General features: G+C 35.4%; 1 protein-coding gene across 3 annotated transcripts in view; it reads right to left on the reverse strand.

The window, feature by feature from the left end:
• The window catches only part of LOC114323257 (1,4-alpha-glucan-branching enzyme 2-2, chloroplastic/amyloplastic), a 66,230-nt gene extending 43,113 nt beyond the window's left edge, over positions 1–23,117 (reverse strand). The window contains exons 1-6 of one of the 3 annotated variants that reach the window (XR_003651063.2): positions 22,676–23,094; positions 21,550–21,707; positions 18,099–18,397; positions 13,176–13,274; positions 8,498–8,540; positions 5,265–5,324 (exon numbers count right to left, since the gene is read on the reverse strand). Coding sequence is in view for 2 of the 3 variants with exons in the window: in XM_028270805.2 (XP_028126606.2) it covers positions 5,265–5,324; positions 8,498–8,540; positions 13,176–13,274; positions 18,099–18,397; positions 21,550–21,707; positions 22,676–22,805 (789 nt within the window). In the remaining variant the exon portion in view is untranslated. Of the gene's footprint in view, positions 1–5,264; positions 5,325–8,497; positions 8,541–13,175; positions 13,275–18,098; positions 18,398–21,549; positions 21,708–22,675 lie in introns of all 3 variants that reach the window. The other 2 variants (XM_028270805.2, XM_028270806.2) reach the window with 2 other exon arrangements.
• Between the last annotated feature and the right edge of the window lie 308 nt (positions 23,118–23,425).

Consider the following 23,425-nt stretch of genomic DNA (forward strand, 5'->3'; position numbering starts at 1 on the left):
TTCTGAACCTTCTACTTTGGGATTTAAAAAAATCCCTCGTTGAGTGCTCGTGCTCTGCCCCTTGATGAGCCCAATGCAAATGTAAAGCCCACCCCAATGCAAATGTAAAGCCCACTGAGCACCCAACCCAATTTTCTCTACTCCCCTTCTTAATCTCGGACGAACAAACCCAAAACCACTCTAGCCCTAAAGCCTAACATCCTTTGTTCCTTCCTCATCATCAGATGACAACCACGCGTAGACACCATATCTTGCCCCCTGGCATCTAAGCGATAAATTTTAAGTTTTAAATCCCCCATTCTAGATTCTTTCGTTGCCCCACCAACTCCCTTGCCCCTAGGACTCTGCATCCTAAGACCATGATCTCTCCCTCCATGCACTTCACTCTCCAACATGCTGAATTAGCCAGCACTACACTACAATGGCCAACCCCCATACAAGCCCCTTGTTCTCTATCCTGAACACTTTGGCCATCAAAAACACAATCCCCATCGAGTTTCTTCAAAAGTCGTTCCTCTACCCTCCATCATCTCGCTCGACCCAATCACAACACAATCCACCCTTCGCTTTTTGAAATTGTCTCCCTTATATTGTGCAATGAGCCTTTGAAAGCATTGAATAGCAGTCTTATTGATTTCTGTTTTATAATCCTTGTAGAAGTGTTTATTGGGAAAATTGAGTGATTTTTTTACGAATCTACAACTAAGTTAATAAAAATACATAAAAATTCTCAGAAAATTCAAGTGTTAGTGTTTAATTTAGTGTTTTAGTGTTTTTTTCTGGAAGGCTTCAGCATTTTTTCTCGTCTATTCTCTTGCCATTGTAACTAAGTTGTGTCCCCTTCACAGCTTCTTTAATTTTAATTTTAAATCTTCCTTGGCAAATATCATCCGAAAGACAAATAAAATAATCAAAAGTTTCAAAGGGTCCCTTGCATGTAGAAAAAAAATATTGTGCACAACACTCGCTTCAACTTCCAAAGTGGCAACCCCTCATCAACGAAGGTGAACCTTTTCCTTCCAGTGCTCTGTCACAGGTTTAATGGAACTGCCTCCCAAACCCATGTACCCTCTTACTGACTCCTTTCCTCCTGAAACTACTTAACACCCAAGACACTGATCAGATTAGTTTCAACTAGAACCCAAATAAAGAGAAGAGTTGGGAACAAAACCCACTTACTGGCAAACAATGGATTAAATGATGCTTCACTGTATCTCCGCTACTTACATATATACACAACAATAATTAGAAAGGAGCCTAACTCTACCCATGAAGTTGTGATGAAGATCATGAAAAGAAGAAAAAGGGAAAATATGAAATTCATATGAAGCATGTTTAAGGCATCAAGGATTTAAGTTTTGGAATAATTGAGTCATTATTTGGATTTATTATAATTTATTACGTTGCTAAATCGATTTATATTATTATAGTAGGTTTTTGTACTTAGGGGTTTTATAGTAAATTCAGTAATTGTTGGAATGATTAGTGGTCATAGTCCATGGGTCATCTTGGAGTCACGTAATGTTATTTGAATTTCATTTGGAATCCGAGTAGGTCTAGAATATTAGTATTTACCAAATATTCTTAGTTTTTAAATTTGAGTCAATCCCCATAGAAATAGGAACGTCTTTGACTAGAAATATATGTGCAAGTGTAATATCAATAATTCAAGGAGGAGTTGGTATTATGAAAATTTGAGATTGTATTTGTGTGAGTGGCCTAACCCTTGCAGGGTGAAACACCTCCCTCTCTCTGTCTCTCTCTCTCTATTCCTTCTTTGCACACATCCGAGTTACTATTCTCAGGTTACTGTTCACAGCCCCCTAAAAGTGCATTTTTCAGCCCCAAAACCTTATCTAACCACCCTCAAATCAACCCTAATCCCATCTCTTACCTACTAGCCTTCAATTTTAAGACTAAAACTTTAAATTACTCAATGTTGGAGCCCTTAAAAGCTTCGGTTTTGAAAATTCAACAAGCTATCATACATCAAGTTGTCTATAGACAAAATCCTCTCTAAGACAACTGCACAAGTTAAAAAGGCCTGTTTTGATCAAAATTCAGAGATCCAAATTGCTTTCCAAGGGAAGCTAGAAAGACTGACAGCCCCAGATCTCTACAAGAAGACCTCACTTCTAACAATCCCCCTAGAACGTTTACATTGTTAGGCATTACAAGTGTTAAAGATAATTCTAGCAGTTTTATCAGGCTAAATCATACAAGAGAAGACTCTATAACAATTTTAAGTCCACACAATCATGTCCTTCCTTCCCCACCAAAATACCCTTTTCTTTATGACCACAAATTTACTGGCCCCAAGGCCAAAATCTGCACAACTTCAAAGACCTTCACGTTCCCCCATCTTTTTTCCAAAAATCATCCTACACCTATTTTCACTTACTCTCCTATCCTTCAAATTCAATAGAGTTGCTACAACATTTTGCCAGTAACCAATTACATTCTCCTCCAAAATGCAATTTACTTAACCCACCATACCAAATCTAGCCATTTCCATGCCAAGAAAATGCTACAACCGATGGAGATCCCCAGTGCTCCCAGATCAATAATTTCTTAAGTATATACCACTAGAATAGCATCAGCCATCAAGTCAATAACAATGTGTTATTAATCCCATAACAATTAATAACAAAATATACTACACAAGAATGACAATACCACATCACAAGTTGCAGAAAACACAATATTATGGCTAGAAGTTAGATTCAGCAAATACATTGGCACGGCATCACTTTGTCAAACAATGCCACATTAGATTATTTTTAGACCACACAATACTCTTTGAGGAATTTGCTACAAAAACTAATTCCTGCAAATTGCAGCTGACAAGCATCTTTCGTGAGTACCAGGGACAGAAGTACAAGCTAATAAATCTCAAAGGAGTCAACTTTTAGTCCTTAAGCAGCCTTAGCAACTATCTCAGCTTTCAACCCCTCAATAATGCCACAAGGATGGAAGTTGATTGCTATGCCCAATGACACCTAAAACTTACTTGACCAGAGACACAATGAATAAAACTTGGGTAGATCTTCCTTCAACTCTGCAACACATAAAAAGAATGACCCGGTGCTTGAGGCTCCTGCAAAAGCAGGGTCTAGTGAGGGCAACAAGACATGTGCAGTCCTGCCCCTGCTTCTGGAGAGGTGATTTCCATGAAATGAATGCAAGCCCTTGTCATCCAACACATCCAAATAAAAATAGTGCCAGTTGAATCCAAATTTGACAAGAAATGGATACCAAAGTGAAGGAAAAGGTTGGAATACTTCGAACATTTAATTACACCAAGTTCATTAACCACACCAATACTATATACTTTACTAAGGCCACAGAGCTTGTGTTCATGTTACGAACATGGCTACATTTCAGCTCAACACAAATAACAAAAGGTTCTGTCCAGAAATGATATAGTTTTCATGAAAGCAAAGCAAACATTAAGCCAGGTAAGTTGAAGCATGGGATGACTCGGCAACTAAGTGGCATAGTTCAAAGTCTCAACATTAAACCATACATATCTTGTAAGTAATACCAATTCCTATAACGAAGCTTTCAAATAATTGAAAGACAACAGGGACTCAAAGCCATTTATTGCTAATCACCAATTGAAAAGAACATAATGGGAGCACATTCAAGGAAACATGCCAAAGCAATCTTCAAGAAAACAAGATGGTCATTTAATTTACTGTTATCAGAAACAGCAAAATCATATTACCTCCCTGGACCTCAGACATTTTACAACCACCTTCAATGCCCGCCTATTATAACCTCAGTTATCAGAATCTTACAATTCGCAATTTGATACACGATTTGATCCGTAATTTTTGCAAAATCGATACGAATCTGTGGGTGAATCTATTTTGGAAGTGAATCTTTAGTGAATCGCACGATTCAAAATCGATTCACGATTCAAAATCGATTCACGATTCGATTCACTTTTTACGATTCATGCAATTTTTAAAATTATTGTGTCCGACATATTTTCGACTCTTTTTTTTCCATTTTTTTAGTGAAAATAACATAATACAACTTCTAATAGCGTTTAATACCAAAATAACCAACATATACACATAATTTGTTGTTATTTTAGTAATCATGAAGTTTTTAATAGGATCTAATCAGATTCAGTCAGACCCAACATATTTTTAACCTCTCTTCTCATTTTTTTTTTTTCCCTTTAAAAAATCGTAATATATCCTCTAAAGATATTTAAGATTGAAGTTACACTATGAATTATCTATTGCTATTTTATTAAATTGAATATTATATGTGTGATGTCAGTTATACCTTTTAAAATGTTTTAAGCTTTAAAATAAAAGATTCTAAATAATACTTTTTTATTATTTGCTCACTATTACTTAGAAAAATATGTATGCTTATTGTCCAAATATCAATATCATTGTTAATTATTGTTACTTTAGAAATTGATAATTTGTCTATTTGGTTAATATCTTTATTAAGAATGGTTGATAAGAAATATCTAAAAAAGAAAAAAAATAAAAATAAGATAACAATCTTACATAATTATCTTTGTTAACTTCTTACCTATTAAACTAAGTGATTATCATTCAAAATAACAATTTTATTGATTTAAGTCTAAATATTTTATATTCATAAGATATATTTAACATCTAAATGTGTAGATATATATTTTTAAGTAATTTAGAAAAAGTGATCGAATCTTTACGATTCGTGATTCAATTCGATTCAATTCGCAATTTGGTACGAGGCCATTTCAATTCACGATACGAATCCCGATTTGACAACTATGATTATAATATTTTATATTCATAAGATATATTTGACATCTAAATGTGTAGATATATATTTTTAAGTAATTTAGAAAAAGTGATCGAATCTTTACGATTCGTGATTCAATTCGATTCAATTCGCAATTTGGTACGAGGCCATTTCAATTCACGATACGAATCCCGATTTGACAACTATGATTATAACTACTATAACACACCTCTAGTTTATTTCATTTTGGAACAAGATAAAGTTAGTAATAGTATATTACACTTAGTATACAATAAATAATGAAAAGAAACAAACAGATTGACGAAAACTAGGCATTTATTTGAGAGAGAGAGAGAGAAGCACAAAAAAAAAAAAAAAAAAGGAAAGCAGAGGTTATGTACCTTTTGCAAATTAACATATAAAATGATAATAGAACAATTCCAACAATTATCTGCGGACTTAATTAAGAGTTGGGGCTGATACTTTAAGAAAACTGAGCAATTATAACATACCCGAGTCATGATGTCAGCATTAGGATTCCAATTGTTGAAATCTCCAATCAACGCTGCAGACTGGAATTTGGCAGAGAGAGGAAAGAATTATTTAATTATATACAACCTAACCATTAATTAAGTAAAGAGATGAGACACGACCCACGACGCACCGACACTTCAAAACAAGTGCCGTATCCGTGTTGGACACACGGATACTTCAAGGATACGCGGACACTTCGGAGACAAGTATGGGACACACCACATGGCATGTCCCCTTATTTAATTAATTTATTTTCAGTGGACACTTTGGTGACACATTAAGGCCATGCCAAGTTGTCTTTTCCCCTATTTTATTTAGTACTTTTGATGAATATTGAATGTTTATTATTTTTTTCACATATTGCAATACTGTTTGGTAATCATTTCGTTTTCAATTTTCAGTTTTCAGTTTATATTTACAAAAATTTTAAAAACTATCATAAAAACTTACTTGGTAACTTTTTTGATTTATAAATGGTTGTTTTTGTTTATAAGTTTGAGGAAAAAAAACGTAAACTCAAAAAATGAGCTTACGTTAGTTTTTAAACAGAACTTTAAAAATTTGACTAACAATTTTTTTTTTCAATAATTTTTTTTTCAAATAATTTTTTTCAATTATTTTTTTAATTAATTTTTTTTTTTTCAATTATAATGAGTATGATCCCATTGCCATAAATAATAAAAAATAAATATAAATATTTTAGGCCTAAACAAACATATTTTTTAGTTTATGTTTTTAAAATTTTTCAAACATTTTGTTCAAACCAAACGTGTTTGTATGTAGTTTATGTTTTTCTAAAAATAAACAAAAACCAGTTTACAAAATTTTTCTAAATATAAACCAAAAACGTAAACGTTACCAAACACTACCTTAATAAATCATCCACAAAAAAAAGATATAAACTATAAGTGTTAATTTAAAAGTGTTTTTTTTTAAAAATAATAGAATTAAAGTTAGTTTTTGTTAATATTGATTGTTTGTGGATGTAATATTAATCTAGATAGCAAATAAAAATATATGAAAACATATTTTATTGTCGTGTTCTTGCCATGTCCATGTCCCCATTTTTTTTTTTTTGAAATCACCGTGTCCAATGTCCACATCCGTATCCGTATCTGTGCTTCTTAGGACACGACAAATAATAGTAGGGGAAGGAACATGATTTGCTGGTGCTACCACTCAAGTCTAAGAAGCACGGACACGGATACAGATTAGGACACGAACACAGACACAGATGCGGACACAGGATACGGGGATTTCAAAAAAACTGGGACAAAGACACGGCGGGGACACGGCCATAAAATATGTCTTCATATATTTTTATTTGCTATCTGGATTAATATTCCATCCACAAACAATCAATATTAACTAAAACTAACTCTAATTCTATAAATAAATTTAAAAAACACTTTTAAATTAACATTTACAGTTTATTTTTATTTTTTTTATAGATAATCTATTAAGTATTTAAATTTAAGAAAAAATAATAAATATTCAACATTCATCAAAAGCACTAAATAAAATGGGAGCAAAGACAACTTGGCATGTCACTAGTGTGTCCTCGAAGTGTCCCTAGTAAGTCCCTAGAAAATAAATTAATTAAATAAGGGGACACGCCATGTGGGGTGTCCTATACGTGTCCCCGAAGCGTCCGCGTGTCCCCTAAGTGTCCGTGTGTCCAACATGGATACAACACTTGTTTTGAAGTGTAGGTACTTCATAGACTCAAGTTGTAATGATAAATGAAACCAAGAGTAGTAGATTTTGAAGATTCATTCACTTGAAGCCTCAAATAACAGAGCACAGAATGAAAGTATCAATAGTCTATGGATAGTTCATAACTACTCCACAATATAATCACCAAACTGCACCATTTAAATACAAGACTGTGACAAGTAATTTCCTAACTAAAAATACACCGAACTACACAAATTGAAAAATCTATAAGCACAGCAGCAATCAAAATATTTTTTAAAAGAAGTTCCACCAGTGAAAAAAAGAGTAAAACACGCAGAGGGACAAAACTGGAGGAGAAACAAACAAACCGCCAGCAAAGAGTTCTAAAAGGGAAAATTGGGGAGAAATGCGGCCAATTGGCAAATAAAAACCCATTCATGTAGGTCCACAACTCCATAGATAATGTCAATCTAACCTAATAGCCAATGCATATTCCGAAAAAGTTTTTGGTTGGAGAGTATATAACCTTGGACTGAGCTAAATTTCATAAAAATTTAAAGCTTAAACTCAAGTTTGGAGTCAGCTTGGGTTGAGTTTAGTCAAGTCGAAAACACACTGAAAGAATTATAATCCATTTGGCAAAGCCCTTTTTTTTTTTTTTTTTTTGGGGTGATAAATAAACGTTCCCCATTTGAAAAAACTTATTTGCAGCTTATGTAACTTACAATTTGAATATTCCACAGACATGCAGTAGTATTTTGAAAAGTGGCTTTCAGCTTATTTACTTTTTCAGCTCAAAAGGCTAACTTTTTTTACATTGAGTATGCATGAGATGCTTTTTTCAAGCTGCAAAGAAGTTATTCCAACGGGAAAATGTATATATATAAATTATAAGTTTTTACATTTGTTATGGATGAACTTACTACGAAGATATAGTTAAAATTTGTATCTCTTGTACATTGTCTCATCTTTCCTTCTATGTATTTTATTTTTTACACATTTTTTTCCTGCTCGTAAAGATCTAGCAAATGCCAATTTTATTTTATTTTTTCCATTCTTCAGTCTGAAGAATAAAGACAGTTCTTCAAAGATATAATTGGATTAACTAGGAATCCAATTGTAAGTTTAAAAAACAAAACAAAACAAAACAAAAAAAAGAAAAAAAAAATCACTAATCAAATGCCTCAAATGGCTGACTCGGCTTCAAAATATCCTAACTGAATCCATTACTTTTAGTTTCTGCTAATTATCCAAAAGAAAAGAAATGCACATCTTCAATTTCTTTTTTTTAACCATTGTTCCCAGTTAATTTATGCTGCACACTAGCACAAGTTCAGGCACATGATCAAATTTCTGAAAAATCATGAATCTTAAACAAGATTGTCGACAGCCAGGACTTTTAAAATAATATCTAGGCAGATGCAGAATAAAACTTCTCAGTCCAAAGGATCAATGCATTTGTCGAGCATAACTAAAACATAATTTTGAAATACGGAAAAAGAACTTTGCAATACATAGGTGAAGCAAAACTAACCTTAGCTCCAGGCGCCCACTCCCTATACATAACACCTGTGGCACTGGAAAACCAATTTAGATGAAGATCAACAACTGAAATATTTTCCAATCACGGAAAGACCATTTTGTTAAAAAAACACAAAACAAAACAAAACTTTATTACAGAAAGAAGCGATAAAATAAGGTTCTGAAACTTGTTTAGAAAAAATACAGGCTTACCAAAAACTGATTAGAGATTACAAGAACATTAACCATGTGTACGATTAAATGCAGTACAAGGCAGAACAAAGAATCCATAATTAAGTGCCACGAACTGTTACAATAAAATAAGATAACTCCCCCGATTGTCTCCAACTCAGCCTCTTCCAAATCAAATTCAATGAGTGCCACTGTCCTTTCCTTTCAAGCATTAAATGTCATTGGTTCAATTTAAAAATGATTTCAATGTAAAAAAGAAAGTAATTGTCACTGGCATAGAAATCCTTCCACCAACTGTTACAACAAAAATAAGAGAATTGTCCCTCTTCCAAATCAAATTCAATGAGTGCGCCCTCATAATGTCCTTTCCTTTCAAGCATTAAATGTCATTGGTTCAATTTATAAGTGATTTAAATGTAAATAAGAAAGTAATTGTCACTGACATGGAAATCCTCTCCAGCCTTATTATGCCTCTCACCTTTAAACTTCTGTTAAAACCTATCACCTACTTCACCCACTTAAACCTACTCCACTAAACCTAACCCACTACACCACTACCACCTCACCTACTCCACTAAACCTAACCAACTACATCACTACCACCTCCACTTCACCTACTCCTTACCTACTACACACTCACCCTCTTCTATATATAGGAATCATGAATCATTGTAATAAATATCAATCAATATTACATCAATAATACAATTCTCTATTTCTCTTTATACATTCAATTTCAACATGGTATCAGAGCAGGTTTAGAACCTAATATTTTCGCTTCACCGGCGGGCGGCAACCTCACCTTAGCCGTCCGCCGGACCTCAACCTAGTCTGCTAAAATTTTCTACACGTACCTTGAAATTTCCTTTCTTCAACCTGCTGAGTGCACAAACCACAGACAGCACACCGTATTTTGCTTTTTCTGACTTGGTTGGGTTCAGCGTTTTGTACCTGGTTGAGGAGGGAGGTTGCGCCGCCGTCAATTGGGGGGGACGATGGCGTCCTGTTAGTGTCGCTGTGTGTGTCTAATAGTAATACCAGCTGCAGCTACAAATACGCCTCCGATATTTCCATTGTCGTCGATTCTCGATCTGAGAGGAAGTACAGGAAGAAGAAGGAGATTTTCGGGCATTTCTTCCACAAGCCCTAGCTTTAGCTTCAGGGGAAGACAAAGACAATACCTCCTCTTCAACAGAAATTCTGAGTCCACTTGTACTACTAGTGGTCCCTTTCATCGATGCAACTCTCAACTGGGCGGAGACCTTGCCCCTGCTACCTCTGCAGCCTACGGAGTGCTTCTCCTTGTTGGTGGTCTTTTTGCCTATACAAGAACAGGAAGCAAAGGATCGCTTCTAGGAGGCCTTACTGGTGGATCTCTAATGGCTGCAGCTTACTTTCTTATGCAAGCATCAGAGATGAAGGAAATAGGGGATGCCCTTGCGTTTGGATCCACCTTCCTCTTTGCGTCTGTATTTGGTATAAGATTGGCAGCTACTCGCAAAATAATGCCCGCAGGGCCTTTGTTAGGTCTTTCCATCTGTGCGTTGGCTGTGTCTCTTAAGGAGCATAAAGAAGAAAAGAGAAAACCAAACAGGGGGGGCTCTCTCTATCTTTCTGATTTTTGGTGAGACCAAACCCACGGTCTCTCTCTCTCAAACAACAAAGTCACATGCTGTTCTTTCTTTTCTTTCTTTATTTATTTATTTCTTTTCATTCCTTTATTACATCTATACCCATATCCATCATCACACTCTTTCTTTATTTATTTCTTTTAATCACCTTTTGCACCTCCCTCACCGACTCCCTCACCACAAAATAGAATTATTTATTTATTTATCTTATCTTTTTTATGTTCCATTTTTCACAATAAAAATAAAAAATAAAAATAATAATATAGCTTTGCACACCAAACCATATTTTATTCATCTCAGGGATTAACCCCGATCAAAAAAAAAAAAAAAAAAAACCACACACAATCAATCAAAACAAAACGCCCAAAGATTTGTTTTCTTTTCTGCAGCCGGCCACCCATCGACCTCACTTCTTCGCCTATTCCGCCGGTCTTTTCTTCTTGCCTCCGTCCTGGGCGGCCCTTGACGGTGTTGCCTCTATGTTTCCCACTCCACTGGGCACGATCACTCCACCCTGCTCCTCCACTACAGCATATGGCGGACCTCCAAATCGGAACATCACGGTGGCCTTCCACTTCAGCTCCTTGTTTTCCGCCTTTAGCACACTTATCTCTGCTCGCGCATCCTTATACATGCGCTGGAGCAAAGCCAGTTGGGCGTTTAAATGCTGCACCTCATTTGTCCTACTCTGCAGCTGGTGCGATAGGTTTGTGACCGCAGTCATGGTTTCCACACATGACTTCAATGTATACTGATTGGCTTCAATGTCAGTTTGCACTGCCATTTTTTGCTCCACAGACCGCATAGGAAAGTTCAACGGAGCAAGCCTTGGGGCGCTTGGTTGAGGTTCACTGGCCCCTGTACTAGTTATCTCTCTTGTTGACTCGTTAAGGTCTGGAAAAAGAGTGAGCAGACCACGGGAAGACGAAGCCATTTTCTGGACAACAGAATGTTACAGAGTGTCTCTCTCAGAAATCTCTCTCAGAAAACAGAGTGTTACAGCGTATCTCTCTCAGAGATCTCTCTCAGAAAACAGAGACACCAGAGTGTTACAGAGTATCTCTCTCAGAGAACGAAGAGGTTTCCACTGGTTAGTTATGCTTTCAAGCCTCAGCCTCCGCTTCGGTTTATAAAGACCATGATGAAGAGGCAGACACGCGCATCGCGCGCCACTTGACGCCAGACGACAAAACGGGCGCGCAAGCCAATGTGGTCACGCGTCTCACCATCATGTCCGGCACACCTTTTTATGGAATGGGCGCGCCTTTTGATGGCCCGTCTTTTGATGGCACGCCTTTTGATGGCACGTTTTTTGATAGATTGGGCACACCTTTTGAGGGTGCGACTTTTTAAGGGTCCGACAAGACTCTGTAAACTGTCCCGACATTGATTCCGGTTAGCTCCTTTATGGGTCCGACAAGACTCTGTAAACTGTCCCGATATTGATTCCGGTTAGCTCCTTCATGGGTCCGACAAGACTCTGTAAACTGTCCCGACATTGATTTCGGTTAGTTTCTACAAGGGTCCAGCAAGACTCCGTAAACTGTCACAACAACTATCACAACATTGTCTGCTACAACGGTCCGACATGACCCCATAAACTGTCTTCTACATCGGTCTGACACAACCATCCAGTGTCCTCTACAACGTTATGACACCACCATACAGTGTCTTCACCACCGGTCTGACACGACCATACAGTGTCTCCTATCCTCTTTTCTTTTATGTATTCATCTATTTTCTTGTTTTGTTACTCTCTCCAAACTCAAGTTGGCTAGTTCCTATCCCCCTTGAGTTTGCGGGGGGCTGTTAAAACCTATCACCTACTTCACCCACTTAAACCTACTCCACTAAACCTAACCCACTACACCACTACCACCTCACCTACTCCACTAAACCTAACCAACTACATCACTACCACCTCCACTTCACCTACTCCTTACCTACTACACACTCACCCTCTTCTATATATAGGAATCATGAATCATTGTAATAAATATCAATCAATATTACATCAATAATACAATTCTCTATTTCTCTTTATACATTCAATTTCAACAACTTCCATACTAGCCACACATCTATGCCTCACGACTCTCAACAACCACACCAGACACATCACTGCACCATGCTCATTGCAAATGGCACCATCTCTCAAAAAAAGATGTGGACAATTTTGTGATGGAGTACCCTTTTAAACTCATGGAGTGAGTACTTTGTAATCTTTTTTGTCAAGTACTTTTTAAACTATATTTGGCAAACTGAAACACCATGCACATTGCACATGCCACCATCAAGTCAATTCAATTGTTATTACCTTATTTATTTTTTAACCCATATCAATCCAAATGAAGGCAGTGCCTGATTGTAAGTCTTTGGTACCACCCAAGGAGACTTACCAGCTAAGCTAGCTGCCAGCCTGCCACCTTCAATAGTTACTATTGTCACAATGTAAATCCAATGATAGAAACGAAAATACATCCACACATCCAAAAATATATTAAATTGGTGAGTTTGAATGCATATAATATGTTTTCTACAGGTATTCTGCCTTTTTCAAAAAATGGACAGTAATTTTGGGGTGGATGTAAATCAACAGCATGCTCCCATAAATAGGAAATACATAACCTTTCAGTTTGTTCTTTTACCAACTGTCTTTAGGATCATGTTTACATTTGTATCTTTCTTAGTCTTTTAATAAAATTACACGGATAAAGAATGCAAGCATGAGTAATAGTAATCAAAATAGAGCATTTAGATATTAGGCCGAAAGTGCACTATACTGGTTGCCACAATGTTTATGCAATAAAAACAAAACAAAACAAAATGCATGAACATCAAGCTATAGAGATTAATAAACAAATATACCTGGAGGTGAAACCAAACTTCTCATAGCCACGAGAAAACACTTCCAAACCACCTTCATTCTTGTCAATTGTCTCACGTATTTTTTTGTAGTGTGCATATCTGCAGTTCGACAAATATACATGGAAAAACCAGATTGATTAATTCTTCGACATCAAATGTTTTGCTAATTAAAAAGATGAAAAACAAAAACATATACCAAGGCCCATGCAACTTTTACTTATCAAAAAAATATATACATACACAAAGCCCATGCAACGCATACTTATCAATACATATACACACAAGCCCATGCACATGCATATATACAGACAACAAAAAAGACAACAAATTACACATTATACAACAGAGAATGATTGAAAGGTTCCTCACAAGCAGAAAATAATTAGCAAGGTACAACAAAACAAAGGCTAGGGGTCGAACTTGCTTTTCACTGCAAAGTAATTAAGCTTTTGGATTCAGTCCAGACATTATAAGTCCCAGAAAAAAGTCAGTCAACCAATGCTATCAGATCCAACACATCCCAACCAGTGGAACCGGTGAACAAGCAAACTAGAGCATTAGGAAGGGTACATGCCCAGGCTTATAGGCAATATTGCTTCTACAGAACAATATTCAAACATATAGTTTATTCTCCTTTTTATATCAATGTCCAGTAGAACATGCATCATTGTACACAAAGTATTTTGAAACATAAATATACGTAACTTTTCACAGGAATATTTCAAAAAAGTATTAACTAATACTAATATTATCAACTAATAAGAGTGTTTTATTATTAGACCATGGTATTTGATTCGCCAAATACATCATTATTGTATACTCTTTCATATATATGGCACAACCCAATTCTTATTTTTTACTCCCCTTTTTGAATAATATACATATAATTCCATTACATTTCAGAGATTTTTTTCTACTACAGTAAAAGATGCAAAATAATCTCAATTTCCAATAATTCTCCATAAATTTATAAATTTGTGAAACCTATAGAATCTTACAAATATATGTTTGTATTATCCTGATTCAATGGTGTGAACCCCAGTTGAACAATTGAACCATTGAACCAATCCCCAGACTGATATTAAAATCTAGTGCCAGATAGATTACAATGCATCATAGTTGACAATATTTGTGAATCACTTTGGGCTCCAAACTGCTTGTGGAAGCCTTGTGGGCTTGAAAATACTTCTAGATGATATCCAAGACTTGTATTGTGATCCAACCATTTGGTGTCTACTTTTTCTTCTTGTCAAAATGCAGCCTGCTGCATAATTAAACTATTAGGTTTCAAAAGCATGGAGGATTTGGAAAGCAAAGTAACCAAGAGGAGCAGGTGATCATTAGAGATAAGTGCTACTAGTGCCTTACCAGCTAATTAATTACTAACCATATTTTGAAATTAACCAACATAATCAAAGAAAGAGAGACAAAAACCAAAATAAGAATAGATTCAAGAGGTATAAAAACAACTTAGAAAACCAACCAATGTGCTTGTAGCACTCCGTACTTCTTGGTATTATGGAATTATTTTTGACTCTTTGATTATTATTATTGAGAACCTTCGTAGTCGATATTTGAGCCTTGGTTGAGGTGTTACCATAGTAGTTGGGCGAGATTGGATCAAAAACTCCAAACTCGAATTGTTGTTATTGAGTAGTCTTCACTCTTTTATCATTTTCTCTCTCCACACTTTGAATCTTGATGTGAGGTTAGAACCAATGGAAATCTTACTTCCGGGGCTTCAATTTGGACACAAGGACAACCCTAAAAGGAGCCTAGAAGAAAGAGTTATACCCATTAGAAGTTTGCAAATCTGTGTTGCGTTCATAGTTCACTCGAGCGCAAATTTTACCACTCGAGTGGTCCATAAACCCTTCCAGTTCTGTTTTTCAAAATTATCTGAGATACTGGAAGCCTTGATTCACCGCTCAAATGCACTTTTGACCGCTCAAGCGGTCTGTCCAAAATCACATCTTTAAAAGTCACTTTTTGGGTCAAATCTTTTCACTTTTCAGTCTCTCTTCTCTCCCTTTCCGCCATTTTTGAGTTTTAAAGCTCTTTAATCTTGATTTCATCTATTTCTAAACATCTTTGACCTCTAGATCCATATACCAAAACGTAGAGCTCGGCGAGAGCTTCCATTTAATCCGAGTGGATCGTTGTTTTGTTGCTGGTGATTTTTGGGTTGTCTCATCTTTGCTTCAAGAGGTAGGGATTCTTTTGCTCCTCTTCAATACCTCTTTATAGATAAACATGTGGTAGTTTTTAGTGCATTTAAAAATATGTTTGTTAAGAGATTTTCCAAAAGCATGAAAGGCATTTGGTGTGAGTTTTTGGGAATTGGAATTTTGTGATTGTTGGTTGATTTGGTATGTTGGGAGGTAGTTAGTCACGTCTATGTTGATTGTGGTGAAAAGCCCTAATTTATTTTTAAGAATTAATAAACAGAAAGGGGCAAAGTTGGGTAATAATTGGGTTATGTGTTATGAGATTGAATAAATGCTTATGAGATTTAACAAATGCTTTAGGGGATTGAATTAATGCTTTGGTTGTTAAAAGGGATTAACTGGGTCTAGTAATTACTTTGCTTGTGTTGTGTTGAGTTATGTTGAAGTTGTATATCTTAAAAGAGGGTTTTATTAAAGGAATAGAAGTTTTGACAAAGGTGTTGGGGTTTTGGAACAACGGGGTTGGGCTTAATAAAAAAACTATGTTGGTAATTCTTTTGGTATAATGAAATAGAAAATGGTTGATTTGAAATGGTGAAATTAGTTGTGAAATTGAGTTGTAAGAGTCTTGTATTTAAATGTTAAAGGTTTTGTCCTTGGTCATCGATGGAGGATGACATTATTGTTGTTGAATAAATTATGTGTATGTAATACACTTGTGTGGTAGTTATGTGATCTAGCATGTTATAATGTGGTTCGAGGTTCGTTTCTCTCCGGTTAAGCCGATAAAGCGTGGCGCCTTGACAGAGGTTTCTCTCCTTTCCAGTTTGCGCCCGGTAAAGTATGAAATTAAGATTCGTTTCTCTCCAGGTAAAGCGTGGCGCCTTGAGATAGGTTCCTCTCCCTTCCGGTTTGTGCTCGGTAAAGTGTGACCTTGGGTTCGTTCCCCTCCGAGTGAAGCCGGTAAAGCGTTATGTGTTATGTGAGTTGTATTATTTGCCATCCGTATTGTAAGCCAATGGAAATAGAAGTATGTATTACGTTCAATTATTTATATTTAGAAATATATGTCTTCTCGGTATCTTGTTATGGGGGTTCCTTACCCTTGGGCCTATGGTCAGGGAATATAGTAGATGTGTTGTTGCATATGTGTATGTCGTGGGTTGAGTTATAGGATTAAGTTACGACTCGTATATGTGAGTGTGCTTTTAAAATAAATGTGGAGACAGATTTCTTTTATATTAATGTGGAGGTTTAAAGAAACACGGTTGTATTGTGAAGGAATGCTTTTGGAACTACTAGATAATTGGAAAGAAAACAAATGATTTTACACCTTGTGGTGTTCAAATGGACGTTTTTGGAGAAAAAATACTTATATAAGTATATTTTGAATATTAAACTATCACAGTATTTATATTCTACGCCACGGTGCATTCATGATCATAGATATCTGTAGGTTGTTATTGTTTAGAATCATGTTGGGACCTCTACTAGACTTTATATTCATCCCGCGTTGCTAATCATTTTTCATGTGCAAGTTGAGAGATGATTCAAAATCGGTGATCTTCGTTAATTGTTGGCCACGGGGCCTATACTTGTTGGCGGAACACCATTGTTGTAAAAGGGTTAAACCCTTACCTTTAATGTAAAGATGTAAGCCTAAGGGCATTTCCTTTAAATTTAATTCCTATTGCATTTCATATATATATGATTGAAAGGACTTTCATTTATTTATCGATGTAATGTATCTACGGTTCCACATTTTCTTAATGGAAATGGATTTATGTTAATGAATATGGTAATGTTATTCGAATAATAAAAAGTGGAGCGTGACAGTGCTGGTAAGGAATCAGTTTAAATAGGGGGAAGGTGCCAAAAGGACAAGAGAAAAGCCACAAAAAACAAGGTTGAGGTGGTCAAAAACATATGATTGACATGGATTTGATGGTGGGTATGGCTTTATGTTAACCTAACTAGAGAAAACAGATCCATATAACCAACCCTGCCAAGTAGTTGGACTAATTCTAGCTTACTTGAGTATAATATCAAAGAATAAGATTAATTTTCAAAGAATAAAAAAAAATAAGGTAAAAAGAAATGAATCTAAGAAAATTACTAGCTGAAATATATTAAGCTTCTCTTCTTCTACTGTCACAAGTTCAGAGCGGGCTTCACAACTATAATTATATCTTCCGCATAGCTGCAAACCACCCTATCCCCTGTGATGAAGGAAAAACTTCATTCAGGACTCTAGGACAACCAGGTTTATGGAAAAAAAGGGTTTATACAATAAGCTCTTTTGATCCCCTTTTCCTCAACATCTTTTCACTATTTTCACTAATACTACAGGTTTATGTTAGATATCATGACACCAAATATGAATACGTAACTTCAAGCCCAAGAAAGCAGGCGTCAAGGACTTCAACTACAATTGAACATTGAGGACTCTAAAGAAACACTTTCGTCACAAAAGGATAAAAGGAACAAAAAAAATAACTGGAAAATATATATATATATATATATATAACAGCCTGATCAACTACAATTGAACAGTGAGAACTCTAAAGAAACACTGTTGTCACAAAAGGATAAAGAGGAACATAAAAACTAACTGGAAAATATATATATAACAGCTTGATCAACTGAGAGTACCATGGCTTGAAGGTGCAACACCAACCAATGTTTCACTTTGCTGCTTAAATATTCTTTCCAATAGGAATGTAACTTATAAAGCAAAAAATGGAAAGTATCTCACCGATAATCAAGATGTTCACGGTGACTTCTCAAAAGTGGATCTATTTCATATATCTTTTGCCCAGTGCCGGGGGGAGGAATGGATTTTTTTCTAACCACATCCTTTTCTCTGCTTATATGATGTGAAGGGACAGGTGTATCCACATCCTTAGCTTTAACATCTTTACCTGCAGCAGTGGAAGAAACAGAATCGTGCATGCCATCAACCACAATGCCACCACTGGTTGTTTGTACATGATTACTATCATCCTCGATGTCGCTATCACCTTCCATCATTACATTATCTTCATCATGTAATATCTGAAAACAAGAATCATGACCAGATACAATCAGAGTGGGAAAATATAGCTCACTCAATTAAGATATTAAAAAGAAACCAAGATGAGCACCGAAGAGCACATGAGTTATTAACAAGATTGAAGCCATATAGAATATTACACTCACAAATGAAAAGTTATGTTACATACAGAAACTAACACAGGTTAGATTAGATGTCAAAAGAGAAATAAAAGCAGTCAACACAGAGAGCAAAAATATATGGAAACTAGATGATACTTGAATTCCTCTAGGTTTTTAATGGGAAATGAGTCGCCTAGTTTCCAAATAAATTCTTAAGTAATTTATAAATCATGTACAGTTATACAATCCTTGCAACAAACCATTCAAGCTGATGGTGATGTGTTAATGAATTGAATTCTAGTCTACTTGAACTTTCTTCCAAATTTTATCCAGATCAAGCCCTAATATTGAGTTGCATCATACCGAGGGTTGACATTCCCTATCCCTCATCTTATTTCTCTCTCCTCATCTTTTCTTTTTCTTTTCTTTTTGGTGAGGGAAGAGAATAATTAACAAACACCACATTACATTCCCCCACCTCATTTTCTGAATTCAGGTCCACTTTTTAGCTAGATGCTTATTCTTGTAATACGTGCCCTAGAAGTGTCACCCAAAAACACTAATACCCTAGGACTCATATTTTGGGCCATTATGCTTCTAAAATTGTGCATTATATGATTAATTTGAAGAATAACAAATTCTCTTCTAGGGATGAAAGCAAGGTTGTTAACATGTTATCCATTTTGAGAATTTTTGAAGTTGTTTCTAGGCTTTTAAAACTTCGCTCAATTCCAAGCAATTTGAGGGCACTTTGAAAGTGAATTCTTATATCCAACTTAAACATGAGCACAACCCAAAGCAAATTATAGGGCTAGTATGATGTGATATCCAAGGCAAACACAAAGCCATAATGATTTGAGTCTCCATACGGTCAATCCTCAAGCACACTCTACACCATAAGAAGGTCAAAAAGAGTAAAACTAAAGCAATGAAGTTCAGAAATTATTTGGTTTCAAGCCGAACCCACTTGCAACAAATTGAAATCTTGTGTAATCAAGTTTTGAAGATATTGGAGTCTTGTTTTATAGTTAGGTTAGGTATTAATATGATCATTTTCTTACATGCTTTCTAATATTTCATAAATGAATTATATGGTGCGTAATTTGCAAAATTTTTTGATATGGGTTGTAGGGTCGCCCACAAGTTGCTTTATGGGTCAAGTTATTTAGTTGGTTTCTATTTATAGGTCTTCGCTGGTTTTAGAAAGGTTTTAAAAGTCAAATTTTTAGTAATTTCCTTTTCAGAAATCCTAATCCTAGTTGATGTAAGAAGCTTCTAAAGTATATACAAAGCCATATAATTATTTCTAATTCCGTGGAGAATATGCTTTGAAGAATTTTATAAAGCTTTTCGAGATCTTTTGAGGATTGTGTGATGCAATCAAATCCTATGTGTATACCGAAGGCCTATAGAAGTGAGTTTTAGAACTATCTACTTTTTTATCCTTCTCCATTTGTTGAACTCTCTGTACCTCAGCAGCCTAACCAGATTGTTCCTTTCAATCTTGCAGACCATTCTCTGAGCATAAACCTTCAAATCCTAATTCCCAAACCTTAGATTACCTAAAACAATCCAAAAGTACTTACTGTTCACAGCACCAAGAACACCCCCAAATTTCATTCCCGTTCCCTATTTAATTAACCCCAAAACCGTATGTTTTGTTACCCCCATGCAAACCCTTAAAAACCCTATATGTTTTACAAACCATAAAACCCAATTAAAATCAACCCCAAAAGTCTAGGAATTCAGTTGCATATATTAATTTCAGGCTCACTACTAGTGGAGAGTAACACCCTACTCGTACTACAATTTGTAACAGAATTCTTGGTTCAAATATGCCATCTTACCACCAAGGGTGCATCAATTTCTGCAACAGTTGGATATAACTGACCACTCATAGATAAAACAAGGAGGAGCACACGGCCTTTGAAATATGCATATAGGTCTTGGTGTGTTTTTGATGTAGTTAGAACTGTTATGGTTGTAATGTTTAGCACCATAAAAGTTAGACTTAGGGATTGTTTGGGATGAACTATATAAGTACACTTTTTGACTTTTTAAATAAAAAAGTAAAAGAAAAAACGATGGTTGCTTGGGATAACTTTTTGACTTTTTACAAAAAAATGTGTATTAAAATATTATATAAAATAACAAAATTACCATATTACCCCTAATGCCTCATATGCGTACTGATAGTGATTGTTTAGGAAGCCAGTATGGAGCGTTGCTTTGAAGTTGTGTGGTGGGCAACATACTTCAGAAGATATATAGGAGCAGCTTGCCTCTAGTCCAAGATTGGACTAGACGGTGCTGTTCGGCCCGTGGGAACCCACCACGGGTCCCCACGGGTCCCGTTTTGATAATCCGAACCGTTCAATATGTAAAAATCGTCGAGTACTATATACTTGTAAAAAATCACGTTGATCGGATATCGATAGCTATCTCATTAAATCAGTTTTTTGTCAACCATTAGTTTGTCCACCGTCCATTTTTTTTATACAAAACTGATTTGATCATATAACTATCGATATCCGATCAACGTCATTTTTTATAGGCATATAGTACTCGATGTGTTCTACACATTGAACGGTTCAGATTATCAAAACAGAACCCATGATGGGCCCCACGGGCCGAACAATACCGTCCTGTGTAAATTTTTTGTGCACCCGCCTGTGTAAATTTGTACCATCACTTCAGAATGTACCATCACTTCAATACAAAGTTGGCTTGTACTTTTTTTTGTGCACCCGCCTATGTAAAAAAAAAAATATTTATATTTTTTTTGGGTGAATAGTGATAACCTTTTGACTTTTTGTCTTTTATAGATTATGCCAAACAAGCACTTAGTTGGGTCTTTATCTTATAAATAGGTGGTTAGGCCCCTCTAGTATTCTGTTGATGATATTTTGATATTGAATATCTTATAAATATGTACTCATTTTGGAATTTTCTCTCTCTAATGAATTCATTTCTTGATTTGGCTCCATCAGTTTTGTCTATGAAAGAGTGAGCTAAAAATACATGTGTGTGCAATATAAACGTACACATACTACCTGGGGATCTCCTGAAACTGTGTCGACAACTTCCAACCGCTCTGTTGAGGATGAAGGGAACTCGCTCTGGTCACCTGGAACTAGGACTTTCTGAGATGCAGCAACTACAGAAGATAGGGAGTCCGAATTGTCAGAAGACTTTCCGGCAAAAATCTTCCCTACAAATGAACAGCAAATCAGCTTCACATCCTTGTAATATGTAGGCATTTATGATTTGAATTAAACAAGACTGACACTTCCAAAACATACCAGCTGATTAAATTCATCTCCTAGTTAAGACAAGGACCAATTAATTATGTGTTATGAACATTATGTAATTAGTCCTACACCATCACAACGTCTGATAATTTAAAAAATTAAAAACAACAAAAAAAAAAAAAAAAGCTATTGGTATGATTATCCAGTTATAAACAATGTACTTTTCTTTTCATCTTCTCAAATACAACTATCCAATCCACAGAAAAAGAGACACCCATTAACTTTTATTTTTTCAAAAGATGAGCTCATATTACTACCAATCACTTAATTTATAAGTTCTATTCTACCATTAAAGAATTAGAGAAACTTTACAAGTCGACTCCCAAAGACCAATAACATATCTAAAATGATTGTTCACACACACACCACTACAGACCTGGGCAAAACAATTAAATTTCACAAAATCAAAGTCCCACTCAAATTGATATCTATGACCAAAAAAAAAAAAATCTCCAACTTACTATACAGCAACAAATATTTTTTTTATCACACAAATCACAAACCTAAGGCCTCGTTTGGGAACAGGCTAATTTAGTAACTTTTTTACTATTTGATTAAAATATGAGCTAAAAAAAATCAGAATGTTCAGATATTTTTTGACTTTTTACGAAAAGATGTGTAAAAAATAGAGAGAACAGAGAATATTTGACTTTTTGATATGAATTGTTGACTTTTTGACTAATTTAGTAACTTTTTGACTTTTTCACTAAAATGGAGGTTCCAAACGAGGCCTACATACACAAGAACAAAACATGTTCACCCAAGATAGCAAACTCAATGTCATCATGAATTAAAAAACAAAACAAATGCATAAGTATTCTTCAAATGCATATATATGTGTGTGTAGAGAGAGAGAGAAAGAGAGTACGGGAAGAAGTGTGGTTCTTGAACAAGAGCGACGGATTAGTATTCTTTCGGTCGCCATGAGAGCTCGATCCAGAGGACTTGTACACGAATGGCGCAGAAGGGAGTCGAATCCCAGACATAGTGTACACCATTTCCTAGGGTTTCACACACACACAGAAAGAGAGCGAGGGAGCGAGAGAGAGAGAGAATTTTGAAACAGATCTAAGAAGGTTGGTTGTATATTGGTGAATTCATTCAAGGAACCGTGAAAGAGAGAGTGATCACGAGAAGCCAGTCCACTGGGGATGATAGTGTGTGGGATCCACCATAGTGTGTGGACCTCCACGTCACGTGGGGCTGTTTTGCTCAAGATCAGAAACGAAAGGCCACATCGACTTGTGGGTGTGGTATTCGAGGGAACTCGGAGCAGCGATCTGCTGTGAATTTATGAGACTTTTTCTGAAATTTTTTTAATAATATAAACCACTCATATTATAAAGTTTATTGCGTATATCATTTAAGTAAAAATTAAATTAATTAAAAATTCGTAACTCTATGATCAGGTTTAAATTGTTTTACAAAAATTATTAAGATAATATCAATTGTTTATTTTTAAAAAAAATAAATATACTCTTATTATAAAATTATATATTTTTAATTAATTTGATTTTTTATATGAATGATTTATACAATAAAATTTACAATATAAACGATTCAAATTATTAAAAAAAAATTAAAAAAAACCTTCGCAACATATCACTACTGTAATTTA

Source organism: Camellia sinensis, chromosome 10, assembly GCF_055761805.1.
Source record: "Camellia sinensis isolate YWXY chromosome 10, ASM5576180v1, whole genome shotgun sequence".
In the NCBI taxonomy this organism is placed as follows: Eukaryota; Viridiplantae; Streptophyta; class Magnoliopsida; order Ericales; family Theaceae; genus Camellia; species Camellia sinensis.